General features: G+C 37.8%; 1 protein-coding gene across 7 annotated transcripts in view; it reads left to right on the forward strand.

The window, feature by feature from the left end:
- The window catches only part of LOC139936110 (neurobeachin-like), a 277,304-nt gene that overhangs the window by 27,680 nt on the left and 223,043 nt on the right, over positions 1 to 26,581 (forward strand). For all 7 annotated transcript variants that reach the window (XM_071930832.1, XM_071930837.1, XM_071930836.1 and 4 more), the window contains exons 5-6: positions 10,722 to 10,817; positions 24,455 to 24,573. In XM_071930832.1, the coding sequence (XP_071786933.1) occupies positions 10,722 to 10,817; positions 24,455 to 24,573 (215 nt within the window). The remainder of the gene's footprint in view (positions 1 to 10,721; positions 10,818 to 24,454; positions 24,574 to 26,581) is intronic.

Genomic DNA, 26,581 nt, shown 5'->3' on the forward strand with positions numbered 1-26,581 from the left:
TGTTCAGCATTATTTGTGGTTTATGCAACTCTTTGAAATTGGGCCCTGGTGTTTCTGATGAGTGGACTGTGGGACGAGTCTCGGTCTTGACACTTGTGTTCTTAAGCAAGACTCGTCACCATTATTGTTTCATCCTTTGGACGGATGGTAAAGCCGTACTTGTTGATGTCCCTCGTGTCGTGTAATGCACATAAAAATGAAAGTACACTTACTGTTAGGAGAAGTGGTTCACTCTGCCGTTTTTGGTATGGTTGACTGCAGGTGGCGCGACAGCACCCTGTAAACCATTATAAATAATTGGGTGTAATGTTTCGAACATAGCTTCACATGCCTAGTAGAAAAACTAATGAGTGCTTTGAGACTCCCTGGGGTGTACAAGAACTGATGATGGATAATGGTCTCCTTTAATTATCCGCAAAGATAATGACAGGCACTGGCCTTACAAACCCAGTGGTTTCATTGGATAAACATAATGATGCAAGACTACCAGTTCAATACTACACATTGAGTGCGTACGTTTTTCGGCATGCAAGGTCAAAGGTACAAGTGGCAGGAACCAGCAAGTTGTGAAGGCCGGTATCTGGGCCCAATTTCATAGAGCTGCTTAGCACAGAAATTTGCTTAGCATGAAATTTCTTCCAGTGGTAAAAACAGGATTACCAACCAATTTGCCATTTGTTGCATATTGCTTCTTACAGGTATTCAGCTGTTGTTTGCTTATCCTGAAAATCACAAGGAAATTTGGTTGGCAATCCTTTTTTTATCAAGGCAAAAAATGTCATGCTTAGCAAATTTTTGTGCTTAGCAGCTCTATGAACTTGGGCCGTTGTGTTATTCATTACCCTAATGGTGTGACGTAAGATGTTCGGGGTAACTAGTACTATTTACGTTGGCCCCGTAAATTGAGCATTTCGCTTTGTCCTCCTGATGGTTGGATTTATTTGAAAGTGAAGCGAGGACTCCCTCGCTCTTTCAAAACACTCTGATCCCTAAGACCTAGATTTCATTAGCCATGCTCATGTTTGTACAGTACAAGTTTGTATGTTGAGAAGGGAAGAGGTATGATGAAGGATTGAAGCAATACTTTGGAACATGGTGAGAGATTATTGACTGAATAGTCAACCTGTGCTTTGACGTCATCATGCCACCATCCATGACAACGGGCCCAACTGATTTCTTAATTTTGGGTTTCTCAGCTGTGTTGTAGAAAAAATGAGAAACACAATACACAATCTATAATACAAAGTAGGCCTGTCTTCTTTCACTTTTCTTTTTTCGTCAAACTGCAGTTGCATGCCTGTACTTTTTGTACGTACCCCTGTAGTCTGTGGACGCTGCATACATTAATACAAATGATCAAAAGTGTAATAGCAGACAATAACTTCTCATTTCTGACAAATGTCTACATCTACAATGTACATGTTTACATACTACGTGATGTATGTGGACTTTACTTTGCTAATTGGAAAGCAATTTTGCTCTTGTAAACAGAGAAAAGTCACAATGGAGGCCAGTCACCTAAATGAGCACGCTGGAAAGTCATTGCTCCATACAAGTGCTTTGGTTGCATGCAGAGACTCGTGACTTTAAATGACGCCCCATGCATCAACAAGATTAAACACACATAAATCCTTTGAATATAAGATGGAACACTCGCGAATGAAGCACATACATGTACATGCCTTGAATAAGATCATACTTGCTACAAGTTGTCGACCATAAGTATGCCTATAGGATTTGAGGCATTGCATGGTGAGGTATCAATGTATATTTGGTTTGCGGTAACACCATGTGTGTATCTACTTGCCAGGTAGAGTTGTTCTAAAGGAACTGTCTTGCTTTATTCTTCTACTGCGGAGTAGATAATCAGAGGTTTGGGAGACTTCTCAGTTCTGAAAATACATTGTACATGTAAATGTATGTAAAAGTATGATTGGAACTACATGTATCAAATCAACTTTTAAAAAAATGCATATTGTTTCTTGGCAACGAGAGACTGTTCAGAACACGCAATTAATTGACGTAAGTTAGGCATCTGGTACACACATGAAATCAACCACTATGCAAAACATAAAACTAAACACTAATCAAAGTTTTTCGACTGCTGTTAACTTCCAATGCTCGTAGTCTTGTTCGTGAAAATGTGAACAAATAGTTAAATATGATAGAAATTATGCCCTGTGCAAAAACAAAAAAGAGCCTCAAGATTGGCTCTTGAACATGAATAAAACAACCTAAATTAATTGGCGAAAAAACAAAATCCCAACAGCACAAGTTGTCTTCTTTTGTTTTCTCGTTAAAGGAATTTATAAATGGCAATAATGTAACAGTGTGAGAAGCTTATCTTCACTGCGTAATAATGACCTTGGTCGGTGGCTGGACGTTGTTAATGGACTAGCGATCATCCACTGACCCCGGCTTTACCGCGCTGTGAAGACAGGCTCTTAACACAGTCCCTAATTGAAACACTACTTTAGTTATTTATATTGATCTTTCCGGCCGGGTGGTTAAAATAATGGTTTGGGCCCATCCTGCACTTTGGCAGTATGAGTATGTGCGTGAACATTTTGTTCATGCTGAATACAAATTTACAAAATTAAACACAAGACCACAGAACTTGTCCGGTTGTTTCTACACAGTTCAACGTAAAAACTGTTTTTATTAAAACAAAAAGCACTATGAGAAGATTAAATTTTAAAGGCAGTGGACACTATTGGTAATTACTCAAAATAATTATTAGCATAAAACCTTTCTTGGTTACGAGTAATGGGGAGAGGTTGATGGTATAAAACATTGTGAGAAACGGCTTCCTCTGAAGTATTGTAGTTTTCGAGAAAGAAGTAATTTTCCACAAATTTGATTTTGAGACCTTGAATTAGATTTTAAGGTCTTGAAATCAAGCACCTAAAATCACACAACTTCCATGTGACCAGGGTGTTTTTTTCTTTCGCATTATTATCTCGCAACTTCGACGACCAATTGAGCTCAAATTTTCACAGGTTTGTTATTTTATGCATTGATTGAGATACACCAAGTGAGAAGACTGTTCTTTGATAATTACAATTAGTGTCCAGTGTCTTTGAAGTCATTGGACACTTTCTGAACAGAACAAAAGTTCACAGATTTACAAATAACTTGCAGGGTTTACAGAAGGTATGGACTGAAAGAAAACCTGAAAAAAAAAAACCACAAGAGCACCAGACTTGTCTTGATTTTACTGGCCGAACGCTACAATTACTGGCCTGGGGCAAGCAGTCTAGTGTTAATTTTTTTTAGCTCTGACGTACCATAGCACAGTGTCAAATTAAAGGATGTGGGTACTTTTTCAAAGTGTCCATAGATTTACATTTAAATTACAGGGTTTGAAGATAATGATAGTGGAAAGCTTTCCTTCAAATATTACTTACTGAGGTGCTGTAGTTTTTGAGAAATGAGTAAAACAATGTAATGAAGATATGTTTGTAAATGCTTAAAAAAAAATTGGTCTCATGAGACCAAAATTATTTTCATGACATTGACATTGTTTTACTCATTTTCCAAAAACTGCAGCACCTCAGCACAAAATATTTTCAGGGAAGCTTTATACTATCATTATCTTCAAACTGCGTAAGTTTAGTCAATATCTGTGGACATTGTGTTTTTTGTCCTACATAAAGTACATGCACCCTTTAAAGGAAGGTTTTAACAACACAGCGTGTGTAGTGAACACAATAGCTCTAGACACTTATGACATCACTTTTGCTAAAAATACCCTGCTTCCAGATGTTCATTTTAATATTTTATATGTTGCTGTAAAATTGGTTTTTAAATTTCATGTTTTTTTTATATACTTGACAAGAAAAACCATTCAATTCAATTCAATTCAATAAATTCAATTCACTTCTACAATGCTGTACAATAATTTAAAAAGGCCATGTAATTCTGTAAGATTAAACCTGGAAGGAAGTGGTAGCACTTTAAGACTAAATAATTACATTCAAACTGCACTTTTATGCTTTCATAGCAACAACTACATTGTACTTTATCAGATGCAAAGAAGTATTGTTGCCACAAAAGCTTAAATGCATTTTTTTTTTAAATGTTATAGTCAGTCTTAAATGCTACATGTACTACTACCATCCATGTTTTATCATTTTTTACAGTACACTATACACTGAACATTATGTCTGCATATATGCAGTCACTACCGTTGTACTTTCCATTTCCTACCTTCCGCCCAGGTAGTACAGGTAGTTATTAAGCAGGACAGTTCTTTTCAGAACTGAGAAGTCTCCTGAATTCTGAAAATCTACCCTGTGGTCGTAGAAAATAATATAGCAATAACAAGTTCTCAAAAGAGCATAATCTACCCATCAAGTAGATATCCACATGGTGTTTTATATATAATACATTATATTAGTTCACTTTTATATTGTACTTAAGTGTACCAGTGCAATTCAACCCATCGGTTTTCATACTGAACATTGCTTTTTAATGTATTTTATTTCAATGAAATAAATCAATAAAATAAAAACTAATAAAATAAAAAAATAGGTGTTACTGCAAACCAAATATACATTGATGCCTCGCCATGCAACGCCTCAAATCACATTATAAACATCACTGTACCTAAACGTAGATGTATTATTACCGATATTATCAACTACCTTACGCATATTTGGTCTCTTTGCACAATATAACCCAATTTTGAGAACCGCTTGTCAAGAAGCTGCATGGATTTCAAACAAAACATGCAAGGTTCAATCAAGTGTCATAGACACAGATTCCTCTCCTTGTTTAACCCCCCTCCTCCTCCTCCACTCTCATCTCACCTCATCTCTTCTCATCCTGTCTCGTCCCGAATGACTTGATGATGATGTTCTTTACAGCAGGTGTGTCTCTGTAAAGCCATCTACCTGATACTGCCTCAGGCTGGGTGTGAAGTCCGTTTTAAAGGCACTGGACACGCTTTGTAATCTCTCTGAAAATTAATGGCTAAAAAAACTTGCGTGTTGAGAAGTATGTACAGCAGTTTTGGATAGCAGGCATGATATTCTTTCTACTTAAAGGCAGTGGACACTATTGGTAATTACTCAAAATAATTATAAGCATAAAACCTCATTTGGTAACGAGTAATGGGGAGAGGTTGATAGTATAAAACATGGTGAGAAATGGCTCCCTCTGAAGTGGCGTAATTTTCGAGAAAGAAGTAATTTTCCACGAATTTGATTTCGAGACCTCAAGTTTAGAATTTGAGGTCTCGAAACCAAGCATCTGAAAGCACACAACTTCATGTGACATGGATGTTTTTTTTCTTTCATAGTTATCTCTCAACTTCGTTATTTTATTATTTATTTATTGAGAAAAAAAGAAAAGCGGACCTCCTTTTGGAATGAAGTTTTCACGGGTTAACTCTGTTGTATACAACAGCCTTTTAGATTGATATAGGATTAAAACAATCGAACTTTTAAAAAACCCAAAGGTGTACAATTCCTTAAAAGGCACTGGAAACATTTGGTCATTCGTCAAAATATATACCCGCGTAAAAACTTACCTGGTAATTAGCAACAGAGAGCTGTTGTAAGTGTCAAACATTGTGAGAAACGACTCCCTCCGAGGTAACATAGTTTTTTTTTTTATTTTAGAAAGAGGTAACTTCTTAATACCAAAATATTTTAAACCTGAGAAAGACTTCAGGCCTGAAGCCTTTCTCAGGCATCTTAAAAGAACACAAATTTGTGCAACTGGGTTGTGTTTCTTTCTTTATTTTCTTGCAAGTTCGATGACCAAATGAGTTTTTACAGATTTGTTATGTTTATATGCATATGTTGGGATACACCAAGTGTGAATACTGATCTTTGACAATTACCAACGGTATCCAGTGCCTTTAACGGACGGTCCTCCATTATTGTTGAACTCATGGTGGGTTTTTTGGCTGATGAGCTCTTTCTGATTCTAGTAATTGCTTGGACTGCAACTTTAGAAGACTCCTGGGAGTAATTTAATAGCAGAGAACACCTTGTGGCAAAATATACCTTTGGTTTTTGGAATCGTTCAAAATATTTTTTTGAAGTGTCGGTCGTTTGTCATTTAAGCCTTGTGTTGTCATTAAGCCTTCGAGAAAGACTCTGCTAGGGGCGAAACGTCAGGCCATTAACTATTTTTTGCAAACTATTTTTTAGCATAAAAAGTTACTAGAGAATGAGCAATGGAGAGCTGTTGATAGTATAAAACATTGTGAGAAATGGCTCCCTCTGAAGTAACATAGTTTTTGAGAAAGAAGTAATTTCTCACTCAAATAGAAAGACTTCAGCTGAAGCCTCTTTATTATGCATCTGAAAGCACACAAAGTAATGCAACAAAGGGTGTTTTTTCTTCCATTATTCTCTTGCAACTTCGACGAGCAATTACTGAGTTCAATTTTTCACAGGTTTGTTATGTTATGCATACAGGTATGTTGAGAAACACCAAATGAGAATACAGGGCCCAATTTCATAGAGCTGCTTAAGCAAAAAATTTTGCTTAAGCAAAAAATTCATTGCTTAGTAAACTCAGATTACCGGCCAAGACTCCACTCAATTGTTATGCTAAGTAAACAACAGCTAAATACTAGTCATAAGCATTGTATATGGCATGAAATTTTGGCCAGAAACATGTGTAAAATAAGCGAGCTATTTTGTGCTTAAGCAAATTTTTTGCTTAAGCAGCTCTATGAAATTGGCCCCTGGTCTTTGACACTTTCCAAATGTGTCCAGTGCCTTTAATCACGGAGGTAGAATGTTTTAATCCTGTGTAACTTTCATTTCAAAAGGTGACCAGAAGCGTTTTTGAGATATTGCCAAAAATCTGGAGTGGTTAATGTCCCCGCAGGAAAGAATAATCCGGAATAATTGGAATACACAATCTGAGAAACTGTTCCATGCAGAAACGCTTCTCAGATTTATTTGTTTTCAATCCCCCCTCTCTCAAACCACATTCCTTATTACTTGAGAAATGTTTCTCAGGATAAAACATTCAAAACAGCTGCCTTTTTCTCCAAAGTAGGTTTTCATGGTCAATAATTTTGGGAGAAATAACCAAAGGTATACTCTTCCTTCAAGACTCTTTCTTTAAGAAGTTACATGTTATCTGGTTTGGCAGTGATATTGCAAGCATACATTGTAGACCATTTCTTCATATTGAACCCTTTGATTCGTATACACATTACACACAGGGTTTGAAGTTGGGTGGAAAATCCACAGGACCACAGGGCTTGAAATATTTTTATCAGGGCCGAATTTCATAGAGCTGCTAAGCACAAACATTTTCTTAGCATGAAATGTTGGCCTTCATAAAAACAGGATTTCCAACCAAATTTTCACGTGATTTTCAGGATAAGCAAACAACAGCTGGATACCAGTAACGGGCAATATGCAACGAATGGAAATTTTGTTGGTAATCATGTTATTATCAAGGAAGAAATTTCATGCTAAGCAAATTTTTGTGCTTAGCAGCTCTATGAAATTGGCCCCAGGTTTTAAAGACACTGGACACTTTTGGTAACTAACTGTCAAATTTGGGTTGAGCAAAGATAAATTGACTAGAGCCAGAATTAAAATGTCAGCCAGTTAATCCGGATAAGTGGCAGGTTCAAATCCTGCTCTAATTAAATATTCTTTGTTCAACGCCAAAATTCATTAACAGTCCTCAAACAAGCCGGAAGTCTGTTCAACAAATTAGGCGCATAATGCCCGCTCACCATAGTCTTATTGGGCATTTAATGATGATGAAGCTGAATTTCATCACAATCTATTGTAATTACAGTGTACATAATTATTGATGTAGGTAAAGTACACATCTTCCAGTTACTAATTTTGTAACGGGGTACCGTGAATATGAAATACAATGTAAAAGGTTATGTACATAGGCCTACATGAACATGAACATGTGGGGTACACGCACTTTTGCACACACAGTTGTGTGAATGACCCTTTATGCGTTCTATGGTAAGATGGTTATGATGGAAGGACACGCTAAGACACACATCCGTACGGATCAGGTTTGTTGTTGTTCTATTATTCTCTTTTCTGGGGAAGTCCTCTGTGGGGTCCAAGTTGAACTAAGGAAAACTTTGTGGGGTCCATTGTTTCATTGGGTAAGATACATGTTCCCCACAATGGCACTTGTGTAAGCCCAGTAGGTACATGTATAAGTTGTACCATAGAGGAAATAGACCTCCATGCTTGTACTCAAAATTTGACTCTTTTTTACAAAAGATTCTTCTGTATAAATTAAATTCTTTTGTACAATTTCATGTCTCTTTTAACCCTCAAAGTACATGGTCACTGTGGTCAAGTGGTTTGACTGCAGGACTTGCATATACAATGTTGCAGGTTCGAATCCTACCAAGCTAACTGCTGATTTCACAATGACTAGAAAAAGTCTTGTTGACTATAGTTACTAAATCACAATTTCTAGATTTGTGCAATTAATAGTCAAAGACGTTAAATGTTTGTAATAGAGAGATTGGCTGTTGCCAGCTTGGTGTTTATATCCCCTTATGGGAGTTTGCAGAGTGCCCTTGAAGGGAAGATGATCTAAACAACAACATATTTTGAATTTGGTTTGCGGTAAACACCATGTGTGTATCTACTTGCCAGGTAGAGTTTGTTCTTAGAGAACTGTCTTTCTTTATTCTACTACCGCGGAGTAGATTTATCGGATGTTCAGGAGACTTCTCAGTTCTGAAAAGAACTGTCCTGCTTTTTAACTACTACCCGGGTGGAAGGTATAGAAAATTGGCTGGGACTACTACTTTAGCTTACGATGACTAGAGCGAGCTAGTCGAAACGTTGAGACCAATTCAAGAACTGACTCCGCGGTAGTGCAGTAAGTTACGATCCTTCAATAGACTGTGCACTTTTACAAGTTAGTGCACTGTACGCTTTGCGAAATAAAAATTGCAGAGATCAAAGAAAGCATGATGTCCTAAAAGAATGTACAGGTTTTTTTTCCATACAAATGAACAACTTTTTAAAAATTAATCTGCCATACATGTACATGTACAGTACATACTTTTGATTAATTTGAAACCTTCCAAACTAAAATTACTGTAAAAAAGGTACAAAGAACATTTTAAAGATGCTATGTCAAATGTTTGGCCGATTTGACCCCAAAATTTTGATTTAAAATTCAATAGGTATTTTGATGGGGGTCGAGCTTTCATTTGAGCCATTGCTCGAAAAAGTCCCCAAATTATTAGTAGCAGTGAAATAAAGTGCTCAAAATTAGTTTTTGTCGGGATCCCGACAATATATCACACGACCAATTCTTATGTGTTTTTTAAGAAACGTTTAAAATTTTTGTCATGGTTCCTGACCATTAAAAGTAAAAGTTAAACTTGTTCTTGTTTGAGCGGGTGATACTCTTTGAAATACCATTCACTCAAAAAAAAAAATCAATTTTTTAATGTTTGGGGCCAAAAATCTGACATACCATCTCTAAGAGCTAGAAGGCAGTGTTACAAGTGGGCAGACAAAAAATTCACATCTTGACATTGGAGGTTCATAAAAAGGCAATTGTAAAGAAATGGGTTGATATTAATAAGGCCACAAGAATCAAAATGTTTAGCGACTTGCTGTTTTCCTTTTAAAATTTTCTTTTTGGGCTGCCTGATATATTTTTCAAGTCAACCAGCCTGGTTTTTTTTCATGATGGTAGGCAGTTTTTGGTGTGCTAAATTCTAAAAATACAAACTTATTTATTTAAAATTCAAGTTTTTTATTCAGGGGTTGTTAAAAATGTATCATTTTTTTGCTGTAATTGAAAACCAGGCGTCCTCTAAAAAGGAAGCGGGCAGGGATGCTTAACATGAATTTTTTATTATTTTGCCTTAAAGACAGTGGACACTATCGGTAATTGTCAAAGACCAGTCTTCTCACTTGGTATATCTCAACATATGCATAAAATAACAAACCTGTGAAAATTTGAGCTCGATTGGTCGTCGAAGATGCGAGATAATAGTTAAAGAAGAAAAAAAACCCGCACACAATGTTGTGTGCGTTTAGAGGGTTGATTTCGAGACCTCAAATTCTAAACCTGAGGTCTCGAAATCAAATTCGTGGAAAATTACTTCTTTCTCGAAAACTATGTCACTTCAGAGGGAGCCGTTTCTCACAATGTTTTATACCATCAACTCGTCATAAATAAAGGTTTTATGCTGATAATTATTTTGAGTAATTACCAATAGTGTCCACTGCCTTTAAAGAGGTTTGGTCATGACATGAATCCCTACTGATGTGAATAAAGATATGAAAGATGTCTGTAATATTTAATTTATTTATTTATTATTTATTAGTATAATACAAACCAAATGACAAGCAGCAGTAGCTGAAGGAGTCACTTTACAATTGTAAAACAATAAGCACATGATATAATTTACGTGTAGAATTTTCAGCTTTATTAGTTGCCAAGTTTTTGAGAAAAATTAAGTGAAAATCATAGAGCAATGTTTTCAGGAAAGATGTTGTACATGCTAAAATAGTTTTGGTCTCACTGAGACAAAAAATAATGTTTTGAAATTGTTTTACTCATTTCTCAAAAACTACAGCACCTAAGCAAGTAATATTTTTAAGGGAAGCTTTGTACCTTCATTATCTTTAAACCGTGTAAACTTAATGTAAATCTGTGGACGTTTGTGTTTTGTGTCATACAAAAAGTACCCAAACCTTAAAAACACTTTCCTTTTTTTGTGCTTTGTCCAGCCACAGTATTCAGTGAAGTTACTACAGGTTTTGAAGCAGATACCACGCAAGCACGGCCCTGATGTATTCTTCAGTTTCTCTGGCAAGAACGGAGCGGTGAGTAATTGCATTTCATTATGAATTCTGAAACTTTCATTAAATGTACATGTAGGGACATTGTTTGGTTTTTGTCAACGTAATGGTGATTGATAGGCAAAATTATCAAGAAAGATACATAAGTAGGATTTGAAACTTTGCATGGTGGAAATACGATATACATGTAGAAAGGTTTGCGGTAACACCATGTATACTATAATGACTATCTCTAATGAGTTGGGGTGGTTCTGAAAAGAACCGTTGGTTTCAATTCGACGTTTCAATCAGTATGCTCTGATCATCTTCTGGAGAAAGAAAGATACAAAAAAAGTCACTTGTAAAGGTGTTGGTTTAATACATTGTCTTATTGTTGACTGGGTTCTCCCCCATGCACAAGCTTGAGTTGCATGTCCGTACGTGCAAATTTCAGCATATAAGAAAGGAAAAAAAAGAATAAAAAAATTAACAGAAAACCATAAGAGATATTTTAGTCGGCACAGTCTCTCTCTCTCTCTCTAGTCGACCGGGGTCGGAATCATGCTAAGTTTTGCCCATCCCTGTCGATCTCTCATTAAGTTGGGAAGATCAGCTGGAAGCACCCCGATGTCCCTGGCAACTACATCTGTATAACTGAGCCTTTGTCTTCCCCTGTTTCTCCTTCCATGTTTCGGTGACCAGGTGATTAGCTGAGAGACAGGTTCTTTGGTGCTTCTGTATGAATGCCCTGCTAGTCTCAGACGATGATTTTGTATTTTGATGGATAGTTTTGGTTCTTTACCATACAGTTCTGTATTTGTCATGTGTTGACTCCAGTGAACGTTAAAGCATTTCCGCAGAAGTTTTGTGTAGCACCCATCCAGTTTCTCTTCAAGTTCCCGGGTGACTGTCCATGTATCCGAGCCATACAATATAATTGATTCTACAGTTGATTTGAAGATGGTTAGTTTGGTCTTTTTGTTGAGGCCTGATTTCCATACAGCATTCATTTTGTTGCACGCCGACCATGCCATGCCTATTCTTTTGGTAATTTCCCCTTTGCTGTCTCTCACAAGGGCACCAAGGTACTTGTAGTTGTCAACTTCATTTAGTTGTACACTGCTCCTAGTCTTGATGTCAATTTTGTCTTTGATGTTGATTGTTAGATATTCTGTTTTTGATTCATTAAGACTTAGGCCCAAACTTCCAGCGTGCCTTTCGACATTTCTCAGTAGCTCTTGGCCATTGCGCTGATCATCGCTGCAAAGTTGGCACAGTAGTGCTTTTCAAACCAAGATAAAACCAAAGTAGAAAACATTCCAAAGACCTCATGAGTTTCAATTCAGGACGCATCGGCCAAAACTTTAAAATTTTTGACACAGAATGAGAACCCCGGTTGAGAAAATAATAAAAACTGTCACAGTATTTTCATAAAGTAAGGTGAATCCATCCATGTTCAGTGAGGTGACAGCGGGTACCAACCAGGGGCCAATTTCATAGAGCTGCTTAAGCACAAAATTTGCTTAAGCACGAAAATAGCTCGCTTATTTTACACATGTTACTGGCCAAAATTTCATGCAATATACATTGCTTTTGACCGGTATTTAGCTGTTGTTTACTTAACATAACAATTGAGTGGAGTCTTGGCCGGTCATCTGATTTTACTAAGCAAGAATTTTTTTGCTTATTTTGCTTAAGCAAAATTTTGTGCTTAAGCAGCTCTATGAAATTGGGCCCACATCTCTGGCCGGCCGCAGTATTAGCTAATAGAACGGATACCACTTGAATTTGATTCTCCAAAAGTCTTCTTGAGGTGATCTTTGGAAACTCGAATTTTTCGAACACACTTTTAATTTGTACGTGAGAAAAAAAAGTACATTATGAACCCATTTCACAGCGATTAGCATACTCACATGCACCGGTCCCGTCCGCAATATTGGGAGTAAAAATGTTTGCAAAGTAATTGTGTCCAGAAATGGTGGGCGTGCATTCTGTGGGCGTGCGTTCCATGTAGTACAAAAGGATCAATTAGTTAATTAAACTCAAAATTTTTGCAACTTGTTGATCAGAGCATACTGATTGAAACAATGGGTTGTCAACCACCGTTCTTTTCAGAACTAACACTTCTCAAATGAGATTTACATATGGTGCCACCGCAAACCTCACCTTACTTGTTTGATATTTTTTTATAAATTATCAAAAATTAGTAAAATGATATCCATTGGAATACATGTAGACTGTAGGTCTAAATGCACATTAGAAAGCGTTTAACTAACAAATACGACAGTCGCACATCATGCTGTGAACATAAAGACATTAGTTAATTGCCCTTAAGACTCAAGTTTCCTTTTTAATAGGGAAACACAAGTTAGGCGACAACACAAATAATATTCATTATGCTGGTCAAATTGATGGCCTTCTCGTCTTACAAATTGCTTATAGGATTTGAGGCATTGCATGGTGAGGTATCAATGTATATTTGGTTTGCGGTAACACCATGTGTGTATCTACTTGCCAGGTAGAGTTGTTCTTAGGGAACTGTCTTGCTTTATTCTACTGCCGTGGAGTAGATAATCGGAGGTTCGGGAGACTTCTCAGTTCTGAAAAGAACTGTCCTGCTTTTTAACTATTACCAGGGCGGATGGTATAGAAATTAGACTGGACTACTACTTTAGCTTATAGGATCGTAATTAACTGTACTGCCGCGGAGTCAGTTCTGAATTGGTCTCAACGTTTCGACTAGCTTGCTCTAGTCATCGTCAGGAGACTTACAAATTGCTGTTCACATGTTAGAGACCATCTCTCTCACTCTCGGCCCGTGTATCCATGATCTTAACATACGACGACAGAATGCATTTATAATTTGTGGGTCATTCACTTCACCTCATGACACAATAGCAGCTAGCAGAGTGGTTGGTGTTTTCTCATGAAATAGTAATAGGAAACAGTCTTTATATAGCGCCCAAATCCACATGCTCAAGGAACTTTACAGATTAAAGATGTAAAACAATTAACATGCCGATGCATATAAAACAGCTGTAAACATAAACAGAAATTTCAATAAACCCTTATATTATGAAACTACTAGTAATATAATGAAATAAAAGATTCGTTTTTACAAATCCCAAATATGTATGATACTTGCATATAATTTAGTACTAGTAGTTACGGTTCACTCCTTAGCTAGGAGCTTCGTCATGATCTTCAACAATCCAGATGAACTTACTCAAAATAATAATTATCATAAAACCTTTCTTGATTACGAGTAATGGGGAGCTGTTGATCATATAAAACATTGTGAGAAACGGATCCCTCTGAAGTGACTTAGTTTTTTAGAAAGAAGTAATTTTTCACGAATTTGATTTCGAGACCTCAGATTTAGAATTTGAGGTTACGAAATCAAGCATCTGAAAGCACACAACTTTGTGTGACCATGGTGTGACAAGGGTGTTTTTTTTTTTTCATTCATATCTCGCAAGTTCGATGAACGATTTAGCTCAAATTTTCACAGGTTTGTTATTTTATGCATATGTTGAGATACACCAACTTTGAAGACTAGTCTTTAAAAATTACCAATAGTATCCAGTGTCTTTAATGATACTAGCAATAAAAATATTTGAATATTTTATCAATGTATATACTGCATGGATAATAAGCAATAGTTCTCTTTCTCTCTCTCTCTCTCTCTCTCTCTCTCTCTCTCTCTGTGACCACATCAATAGTTTTTGTTTTAATTTCAAGCCCGATTTTAAAGGCAGTGGACACTATTGGTAATTGACAAAGACCTGAATCTTCTCACTTGGTGTATCTCATCATATGCATAAAAAACAAACCTGTGGAAATTTGAACTCAATTGGTCGTCAAAGTTGCGAGATAATAATGAAAGAAAAAACACCCTTGTCACACGAAGTTGTGTGCGTTTAGATGTTTGATTTTGAGACCTCAAATTCTAAACTTGAGGTTTCAAAATCAAATTCGTGGAAAATTACTTCTTTCTCGAAAACTACGTCACTTCAGAGGGAGCCGTTTCTCACAATGTTTTATACCATCAGCCTCTCCCCATTACTCGTTACCAAGTGAATAATTATTTTGAGTAATTACCAATAGTGTCCACTGCCTGTAAGTCATCAGGGTGTGGGTTTGTATGCGTTTTTTGTGTGCAAATGACAGTATTGGCAATTATGTACATTTGTAGGTCAATGTATGCAGCTGTATACCAAATGAAGAATTTATGTTCATCAAAGTACCAGCACGAAACATTGATACAAAGTACATACATGTACAGTTCGCTGTTTTTGTTCTTTTGTGTACAGAGCTGTCGGAAAGTAAAAACATTGGTTGCCAATAGCGACATCTTTCTCGATACTCGGGGATCAGGAAAAGTGTGACACTTTTTTTTAATATTTGAGGTTGAGTATAGACAAAATTACTAGAGCCGCGGGATTTTAACCAATGACTGTTGATTAACCTGTTGTCAACTGAGCTATATCTAGCCCTATGTTGGCGGTCTTCATCAATGTGTTTTATTGTGCACAGAGCTGTCAGTTTAGTAAAAACATAAATTCTGTGCATCAACAGAGATATCTCCCACGATTTTCTGGGAGGGGGGTTTAGGTTGCAGGTTTATTTCCAGGTTTATTTTCATACAATTAGGCAGTATAATATAAGGGAAAACTAGTTATCGGAATCTAAAGATGCTATGTCAGATTGTTGGCCCCAAACATTAAAAAATAGATTTTTTTGAGTGAATGGTATTTCAAAGAGTATCACCTGCTCTAACGAGAAAAGTTTAACTTTTACTTTTAATGGTCAGGAACCATGACAAAAATTTAAAACGTTTCTTATAAAACACATAAGAATTGGTCACGTGATATATTGTCGGGATCCCGACAAAAACTAACTTTGAGCACTTTATTTCACTACTACTAATAATTGGTGGACTCTTTCGAGCAATGGCTCAAATGAAAGCTTGTAACTTTCTCGACCCCCATCAAAATACCTATTGAATTTTAAATAAAAAATTGTTGGGTCAAATCGGCCAAAAATCTGACATAGCATCTTTAATAATAGTATAGGGAGGTCGGACAAAAAGCCTAAGCTTGTACAAGGTCTGGCCTCTTCAAAAAGGATACATGTAAACCCGTGGGTTTTCAAAATAACCAAGCAGAGGTTGGGGAGAGTGGCATGGATGGTTAGTGAGTTAACTGCTGTCCTCTTGCCCTGGTTCGCTTCCCGGCTAAGGCCACTGTGAGTAGAACTCTGCATTGGTTCTCTCCTATGCCTCAAGGTTTTTTCTCCAGGCACCCTGGTTTTCCTCCCTCTGGAAAAAAATCAAACCTGTTCGATCTCTTGCTGTGGTCTGTGGTCATTAATTGGGTCGATGTGGCTGGCTGCCAAAGGCGCCCTTGCTTTCCTGTGGCTCGGACACAGTGTGTAGCCGTGTCCTTCACAATTTAGCTTCTCAGCTGCCAGTAAGGATGATTAGCCTCCCAGATTATGATTAGTATTTTTTATTATAACGCAGTCCTCCTCAGAATTCACTGTTCTCGGCTACCATGTTCTTCTATGTGGACACTGAAATGTAAAAAGAAACAAAAATTACTTTGAAGCAGGCCTGGAAATAACCCACTACACCCACAGCAATTGCTGTGGTGCCCTGTGCTTTTGCTGTGGTGCCCTCTGCAGTGTTCCAATGCAAACTTAGATATCCCCATTCCCATAGAAGTGCCCGCTACCAGAGGAAAATTGCTGTGCACTTTCAACAGTGAAGAACGGGTTCAAGGCCTGATGAAGCAATGTGAAAAGCAAAACTGTAATGGTAGCTTTTTGGAGATGCTGACGGCAGCAGACATAACATTCCCTTTTTGCGGCTCTTCGCACATACTCAGTATTGCTTGCGTAGGTCTGTGCATGCACTACTGGTGAGAACTGTGAAAAATGACCGTCCAAAACTCTCCAATTATGTTTTATTTTGTCCCAACTCCTTTTCTAACATCAACTGTTGCACTATTTTCCTTTTGCTGTGAATTCACTTAGTTTTAAATTCTCCCTGATGATGCTTTTGTACTTTTCCTCAGTATAAGGGACATCCCTTAGCACTTGTCTCTGATCACATTTCCCGGGGGTGTACTGTTTCATCAGGTGCCAAACGGCCCTCGCATCAATGACATTACCAAAGGTCATTATATTGATTCCGCCCTTTGGTTGGAACTAGATGTACATGTTACGTTACCCTATTGTCATGATCTCAGACCACCGAGGCGAGTCAAGGGATATAGGGATATCAGCTGATACGGGAGCCCGGGGCTGTCAGAGAAATAGATGATGCCAACAAATTCTCCCTTCCGATTCGGGTGACAATGTAGAACGATATCTCATGCCTGGCCGGGATGTGCCGGAGTGTAATTGAATTTGGATGCGCACTGAAGTGATTATTTCTGGATATTTTGGAATTATGTCTATCGGTTGCCTCACCTGATCGTCTTGATGTGATATGGTGAACGGGAAAGGTGGCAAGGCAGAAACAATAACTCGCTTAGGGACTGATACTTGTGATGTCCACGTACAGTGGACGTGTTGTGAAATACTTGAACCTATAGTGTAAATGTACTGTGTTGTGCATTATCAGTCTACACTGTAGGATTAGTGACGTTAAAATGTACTGCACAGTCGGTTGGACCGATTTCAGCAACAGCATAAGAAGATTTGAAACTATAGCAGATCTTTATCTTGCACTGACCATCATTGTCTTGTTTCTTGTGTGAATTGGCAATATTGAATACTGATTCTCATTCAAGTACCAAACTATTTTTCAGGAATTTCCACATTCATCCAATCTCATCCCTTGTAATTCTAACATCTGGGCATGCTGGGAGGTTTCGGGTCTAGAATAAGGGGAACCCAGGCCAGCAGGAATTTTCGCAATAGACCGTTTTGAATAACCACTTTGTTGCTATGAAAGTCGCAATCTTGTACAGCAAACCGTATGCGCGTCTAAATGTGTACATCAAAGAAGCCTGCAGCACGCAGCATTTGTTTTTTACGGCACACCACCACGCACATGTTGTAGGGCAGAGTTTGGAATGGTGACGTCATTTTCAATGTGGTCTATAAGCAGTTGTAGCACCAGTCGAACTCTTTACTGCTGTACGCAGATTAAGAGTCAAAGCTGTGAAGGGTCGTGGCGGAAAGTTATGTTCCATCTATAATTCAATTTCTATAGTATGTAACGCAAAGAGGCTTCTACATTTTGTAACTTAATCCAGCTCTCACCATTGAAGATTTCAGGAGAATTTAGATACAGTTCGCCACTCAACAGTTCTGCTTCTGTCTGCGTGGGCACATGACTATGCAGTACATACATGATCAAGAGCCGAATTCTCACTGGTTCATACACCATCATGTTTCGGATGATTTTTGCTGTCTACCAAACGTTCATGCTAGTATTTTCGCACAGGGTAAATAACGCAATGTGTAGGAGACTGTCGCCCGCATGTGCAACAGTCCGCTACACTTGCTACATAAAATTGGGGAGGTAGTGCTTTCTGCTCTACCAGCTAGGCTTCGAATTGAAGATACCCAAGCCTACATTCGTATGGACTGTGAAAGGGGTAACCCTGTTTCAGCCCTACGAGTAGGTGGCAATGGCCTTTGGAAAAAATAATTGTAGCCCACACCTTGAAGTGGCCTACAGGCCTTGTGTGTCAGGTGACTTGCATAATTTTTTTTTTTTTTTAAATACACAGAGTGCTGCATGAAGCAATCAAGGGACTGTTGATTATGTGTACAGGTGTTAGTACTACACATGCGTGAACATTGCCCTAGATACATACACATGAAAATATAGCAGCCTGGGGACCTACATAGAGTTTTTCAACTTTCAATACCTCCGGGAGCTAATTACATCAATTGTCAAGCCTCAAACCATGTTGTATTGGTGTACTGCTACACACACTCAATTCAAGAGCCTTGAAGAGCAAATACTCAATATTATTATGCGTTATTATTATTAATGGTATATTTTATTTCGTAATTACTGAATAAAAGGTCACTCGCAGTAAATGTTGGATTGATGTCTCAATTGTTAGAATGGAAAGTGAATCAGGTGAAAACACCACGGTCCATCGTTAACAGTGCCGCAATGGTTATTCAGTTTTATCCGTTAACTGCTTCATGGAACTTTAACGTGGCAAAAGAATAATAATAATAACAGCTCTTAGTAGTGCAATTTCCAATTGCTGATCATTGCGCTTCATAAACACACTATTATCCCTTATCACTAGGGCATTTATTTTATTCCTTAAACCATCTCACATCCCTGGGGAGTACACAGCCTATGCTGTTAATTATGAAGGGCATCATGCTAAATCAATGAGCCAATCATAGCTGCCCTCACAAGAATCCATTTACCTCTGAGTGGAGAGAAGCAATAGTTAAGTGTCTTGCTCAAGTACACAATAGTCATGACCGGGAATCGAACCCACACCTCAATGACATGGGGCCAATTTCATAGAGCTGCTTAAGCAAAAAATTTGCTTAAGCACGAAAATAGCTCGATAATTTTACACATGTTACTGGCAAAAATTTAATGCCATATACATTGCTTGTGACTGGTATTTAGCTGTTGTTTACATAGCATAACAATTGTGTGGAGTCTTGGCCGGTAAACTGATTTTACTGAGCAAGGATTGTTTTGCTTAAAGCCATTGGACCCTTTCGGTAAACACTATTGTCCAAGGCCCACACTTCGTGTATCACAACTTATATATCAAATAACAAACCTGTGAAAATTTAGGCTCAATCGGTCATCGGAGTCTGGAGAAAATAACAGGAAAACCCACCTGTGTATCCGCGCGTTTCGCCGTGTCATGACATGTGCTTAAAATAAATTCGAAATTCTCGCTAACGAGAATTGATATTGTTTTACTGTTTTCTCAAAAAGTAAAGCATTTCATGGAATAATATTTCAAGGGAAGCCTTTCACCACTACCTTCTGTAAACCCTGTAAGTTATTTGTAAATCTGTGAACTTTTTTTTTTTTTTTCCTGTACCGAAAGGGTCCAATGGCTTTATGCAAAACTTTGTGCTTAAGCAGCTCTATGAAATTGGCCCCTGGTCGGTCGCCTGTGCAGGCTACACAATGGAGTACCTGGCTGTGTTCTGGGCTCATTTTCATTGCTCTGCATACCCTTTAAAGCGAAGAATCCTCGCTTTTACGGGAGCAGGGAATTCCGTGGCTTGTTCGTTTGCATACTCCGTGTTACTAGGCATTCTTCGCTCACACAGCTACATGTAGCGCAGAAATTCAACGCTAAACACAGTAGGCGGAGAATGGTAATCGCAAGCGCAGCAGAATTCAGCGGTAAGCAAAGCCATGAAATTGGGCCGTTGTGTGTATACACGCCTGCTGAGGGCATTGCGGTCATTTTAAAAAGCAGGTTTAACAAGCTACCCTTTGCATTCTTGAAAGTTTTGCATGTTTTCACATCTTCGGCATTCCTTATTAATTCATGTGCAGGACATCACTGTCCATTGACAAATCCTCCAGATCTATAGCATACAAATACTGAATGCAAATGAGTGGATTGTCGCAGAATATACTGATCCATTTCTTGAGGCAAAACCGAATGAAATGGAACAACTAGATCTCACCAGCTGATTATATTCTGCGACAATGCATGAACGAAATACATTCAAAATTTGTTTAATAGAACTCGCACATCATTTGAAAATGTTTAACAATAAACAAACAATAAATAATAAAATAGACATGGAAACTGGTCCATCCCAAACTCCGAAAACTCTTTAAAAAAAAAAACCCTCTAATTAAGGTGAATGAGTCCATTTATACATCAACCTTGTACGCCATGAGACATAACCTTGCCTTCTTTGGACAAACAAGCAGGATCAATTGTTTTGGGAACAAGGCTGAGTATTAACCTTTAAAAATAAATTTACCTGTCCTATATTCATTTCCATATACGAAGGTTTCGATGGTCCAATATTGCTGCAGTAAATACATGGCAATAAATAAAGGATGACACGTGACGAGTGTTCCACTAATCAAATAACAAAGACCTAAGTGTGAGTTACATAATAGAACACTGTTAATTAGGTTAGGTAATGCTTTTAGTATTAGACGTGCAAACAATACCACTATGGTGGCGTACATGTAATTACCGTTTCCACCTGAGCTCTGAATAGCACTTCTATAATACTCTTAAAAAAAAAAAATCCAAAGCAGACGCTTGATGGACATTTCTCTCTGAGTCTTTGAGTCAAGGCTGTTTGGTTTGAGGCCATGGCTGTCCTATACCTACTGTAGTCTTGAATCAAAAGCAGGGTTAGCATATCGGACCAATTGGCGTGAATTGCAGGCTAATATGCGCAAACTGCAGCTGACAATTTTTTATATATTTTTTTATTTATTAAAGACAGTGGACACTATTGGTAATTGTCAAAGACTAGTCTTCACAGTTGGTGTATCTCAACATATGCATAAAATAATAAACCTGTGAAAATTTGAGCTCAATCGGTTGTCAAATTTGTGAGATAATAATGAAAGAAAAAACACCCTTGTCACATGAAGTTGTGTGCTTTCTGATGCTTGATTTCGAGACCTCAAATTCTAAACTTGAGGTCTCAAAATCAAATTCGTGGAAAATTACTTCTTACTCGAAAACTACGTCACTTCAGAGGGAGCTGTTTCTCACAATGTTTTATACCATCTGTCTCTCCTTATTACATGTAATCAAGAAAGATTTTATGATGATAAATATTTTGAGTAAATACCAGTTGTGTCCACTGCCTTTAAAATAAATAGTTAAAAAAATTCAAACCAAATGCACGGTTTGCCGTAAACTTTTTCTGTGACTATCCAGCAGGACCAGTTTAGCTTGTCATTTCACTACTTTTCCACTGGTCCATATTTTATATTATAACACCCCTTACCAATATTCTGCCTTTTCGTTGGTTTAGAGCGCGTCACATGATATGTCTTAGTTTTACTAGACAACGACCGTGTGATAGTGCATCGGTTTGCCGTGCGCCAGTCCGAAGACTATCACACGGCGTGCAGTACCCAGACGTCTGTTGCATGTACGAGGATGATAAATTAATAGTCTTTAACCATTTTGGATTACATGACACTTCATGCAGCACAGTAAAAGTTTTTCGCAATCTGTATTCGCGTCGTCCGTGGATTGTAGCATTCAGGTCTGTAACTTAATAGTACAGTATTTAGAAATGTTTTGGGTGTTATAAAACAAATATTGACTGCTTTTACTTGTGCAAAAAACTATGACTCCCTCGGTGATCCTCGGAGTGTTCTTTTTTCTCGAGGCGAAGCCGAGGGAAAATAGATTGCTCCGGGGATCACCTCGGGAGTCATAGTTTTAACCATAGCACTCAAAGCAGTCAATATTTGTATACTAATCAGGGGCGCCTTTCAACACTGACGTAGCCAGTCTGACCACTTGGAGAGTAATTCGACTGGTCCTCTGGCATGTCTGGTGTTGTAACCAGTGGCATTTGACAAGTGGAAAAATTGTTAACACTGACGTGTACACTTTAAATTTAATAATAAAAATCCATCAAGTGCAGAACAAAACAGAAGGAAATCTAGATGCGCTGCAGAAATTTAAAAATGCACCAAACATTTTGTAGACAAGTTATGACTTAATGAATCTGAAATTATCTTTCAATTATCTTGAGCATCAAAGTAGGCTTTATTCACATGAGACAAATGAGATCTATGTTCATGTAGATATTCTCTTAGTGCTTGTTCAACTCATTTTGATTCTGGTCTTGGAAAAATAAATTCTGTTCTAGTAATCTATTTTGAGCTGCAAGTCCCACAGTCTTGTGGATTTTCTGCCCAAATTTGTAGTCCCCTCCCTTTAAAGCCATTGGACACTTTCGGTAAACAGTGTTGTCCAAAGGCCCACACTTCGTGTATCACAACTTATATATAAAATAACAAACCTGTGAAAATTTAAAGGCTCATTCGGGCATCGGAAAAACGGGAAAAACCCACCCTTGTTTCCGCACGTTTTGCCGTGTCATGACATGTCTTTAAAATAAATCCGTAATTCTCGATAACGAGAATTGATAATGTTTTAGTGTTTTCTCAAAAAGTAAAACATTTCATGGAATAATATTTCAAGAGAAGTCTTTCACCATGACCTTCTGTAAACCCTGTAAGTTATTTGTAAATCTGTGAACTTTTTTGTTTTGTTCTGTTCCGAAAGTGTCCAATGGCTTTAAGGTACATTTGTGAATCAGATTGCATTCAGTCCAGCCAAGAATGATAACAAGCAAGCAGCACCCTGAATTAAAATTCAACTGTGATAGATGCGTCTTCACCTAAATATTATTCTAGTCTCCTTCGTGGTAGTCTAAATGACTTGCCCACGGTCCTGTATGACAGAATCATAATAGTGAGGATGTAGTGGCAATGAATGTAAACGTTAATATTTTTTAGTAGTTTCATAGACTGTCTGTGCCAGCAGCTCTTTACAGTGGTACCAGATTGTTAGAAAATTAAGTTTATTTTTTTTGCAGTGAGGAGTGAGGAATCCTTTGAATTTTTGTTAAAGATGCCCGATTGACACTCACTAGCACTCTGTGAAAAAACATACACAAGAAACCAAACCAAACTTCATTACTGTAGCGGGGCTCAAAATTAACACTGGACCACCGGCCCGAGTCCAGTGATTTTAGCAACGGGTCGGGAAGTTCAAAACTGGACACGCCCGGTGGTATTGTGTTTTTCAATTGAATAAGAATAGGCTACCTCAGTGTGAAAAAAATTTGACTTTATGAATCTGAAAACATCTTTCAATTCAAAGTAGGCTTGACACACAGTATGATAAATGAGATGTATCTGGATCTTCCCCGGGTGCTTGTTCAACTCATCTTGTTATAAATTCTGGTCTAATAAACATTTGGAGCTACTGTACAAGCTCTTCAGTCTTGTGGGGGAGTAGGTATTAAGACTGTATAATGTCTGCTTTGAGTAATGTAAGGGGCATTGTTATTTATATCATTATAACAAGTTTGTGTTGAATCTGAAAAAAAAAAATTAATGTTGTGATAATTTGTGGCGTGTCGTGTCCTAGCGGTTAAGAGCATCGGACTCAAGCTCTGGTGTTTCTGATCAGCAGAGTGTGGGTTCGAATCTCAGTCATGACCCCTGGGGTGGATTTCACAACGAGTTAAGACTAGTCTTATCTCAAATTACTCGTCCTAACTTAGGACTAGCCATACGTTTTTAATATCTCCTAGGACTAGTCCTAAGTTAGGACCAATCCTAACTCTTTGTGAAATCGACACCTGTGTTCTTAGACAAGACACCTAACCATAATGCTTCGTCCTTTGGATGGGACATGAAGCCATTGGTCCCATGCGTTGTGTAAAGGCATGTAAAAGAACCCAATGCACTTATCAACAAGAGTAGGTGTTCTTGGTTTGTTGGCAGCATATTGTGCCACATCACCTTGTAAATGGTACTATGTGAAAAAAAATAGGTCTCATAATTCCAAACGTAGTCCCACATACTTTCAGGAAATAGTGAATCTGCGCTTAGAAACTACCGTATTAGGCGCCTAATGAATGGTGTGTATTGTTACCATTGTTGTTATAATTATTATTATTATTATTGTAACTTTGTTGTTTATTTTCAGGCTATTGCAATGCCCCCTATGGCAAGGTGGCCGTACCAGAATGGATTTACCTTCACAACTTGGTTCCGCTTGGATCCTATCAACCCATCCATCGAGAAAGATAAACCATATCTCTACTGGTAAGGAATACTCTACAGTGGTGATTTACTGCTGGAACCTAATGGACACAATGTGGAATTCACATTTAAAGGCAGGCTTTTAAATGAGGCCTCATTTTTTGTTTCTAAACTCAGCTTTTTCCCCCTTCAAATTCCAGCAGTTTTACAACAAAGTCTAATAAACAGTGTAAACTTACTACGTGCATAAACAGTATGATTTGATTTGATTTGAAAAGGCTGCATTGCAGCAAATAACAAGGAGTTAAAATCGACAAATGAAGGCTCTATAATAGCAGAGCTGTCAACTCTCCCTGATTCTGCAGAAAGTTCTTTGAAAATAAACCAATCTTTCCATGTTCTGAAGAACAGCGTTAAAAATCTCCCTGATAATGAAATTTCTGCCTATTTTGTTGAATCAACTTCTAAATATCTCCTTGTCAGACTGTTGAACAAAATCTCCTTATAGTAAAGTAAATTGCGGTAAAATCTCCTTATTTGCAAGCTGGAAATATTGATATCTCTGTTATAAAATAATAAAATATGAAAAACAGCATTTATAAAGTGCATTATGAATCATAGATTCCTCGATGCGTTTTACAATAGAATCAAAAGCGGAAACCATTAACAACTTAAATAAATAGGCGTACATTACCATGTTATAAAACATCCTACAGGCCTTGAACTTTAATCTTAACGGGGCATATAAATTAGAAGGGGCACTCCATGAGGAAAATATATAAATTTTCAAAGGGCAGTACAGCAAAAGCACAGGGCAACACTGCAATTGCTGTGGGTGCTGTAGGTTACTTCGAGGCCAGGGGTGGATTTCACAAAGAGTTAGGACTAGTCTTATCTCGAGTTAGGACCAGTTACTCGTCCTAACTTAGGACTATCCATGCAATTTGTATATCTTCTAGGACTAGTCCTAAGTTAGGACTAGTCCTAACTCTTTGTGAAATCGACCCCAGATCATACAATATCCTTAAAAAAAACAAAATATGTAACAAACAACCTTTGTCCAAGAAATCATTTGTGTACTTTGGTTGTGTTTTTGTTGTTATGAATGCAAACAGGTTTCCCAAGCTCTACAACGCAATCAAGTGTTCTGACATTTTAATTTGTGAAGCTTCAAGAAGCATCAGATTGATGTCACGCTTAGTAGAGCGTGGTCCATTCCATAGAGCTGCTTAAGCAGAAAATAATGCTTATATCTTATAATAAGCAGGATACCAGTCACAAGTTGTACATGTACATGCGACATGGTATTTTGGCTGGTAACCTTGTCCTGGTAAGCACAATTTTGTTGTGCTTAACTACTTTTTGTGCTTAAATACATGTATATATATTGGTTTGCGGTAACACCATGTGTGTATATCTACTTGCCAGGTAGAGTTGTTCTTAGGGAACTGTCTTGCTTTATTCTACTGCCATGGAGTAGAAATCGGGGGTTCGGGAGACTTCTCAGTTCTGAAAAGAACTGTCCTGCTTTATAACTATTACCAGGACGGATGGTATAGAAATTTGACTGGATTACTACTTTAGCTTATAGGATTGTAATAACTGTACTGCTGCGGAGTCAGTTCGGAAATGGTCTCAACGTTTCGACTAGCTTGCTCTAGTCATCGTCAGGAGACGATTATATGCAGCTGACGATGACTAGAGCAAGCTAGTCGAAACGTTGAGACCAATTCCGAACTGACTCCGCGGCAGTACAGTTATTACGATCCTATAAGCTAAAGTAGTAGTCCAGTCAAATTTCTATACCATCCGCCCTGGTAATAGTTATAAAGCAGGACAGTTCTTTTCAGAACTGAGAAGTCTCCCGAATCCCCGATTTCTACTCCTCGGCAGTAGAATAAAGCAAGACAGTTCCCTTAGAACAACTCTACCTGGCAAGTAGATATACACACATGGTGTTACCGCAAACCAATATATATTGATACCCCACCATGCAATGCCTCAAATCCTATATAAATACATGTAGCTCTAAAAAAAAAAAATTCAGAACCTACATTGTACATGTACACTA

Source organism: Asterias amurensis, chromosome 4, assembly GCF_032118995.1.
Source record: "Asterias amurensis chromosome 4, ASM3211899v1".
NCBI classification, from domain to species: Eukaryota; Metazoa; Echinodermata; class Asteroidea; order Forcipulatida; family Asteriidae; genus Asterias; species Asterias amurensis.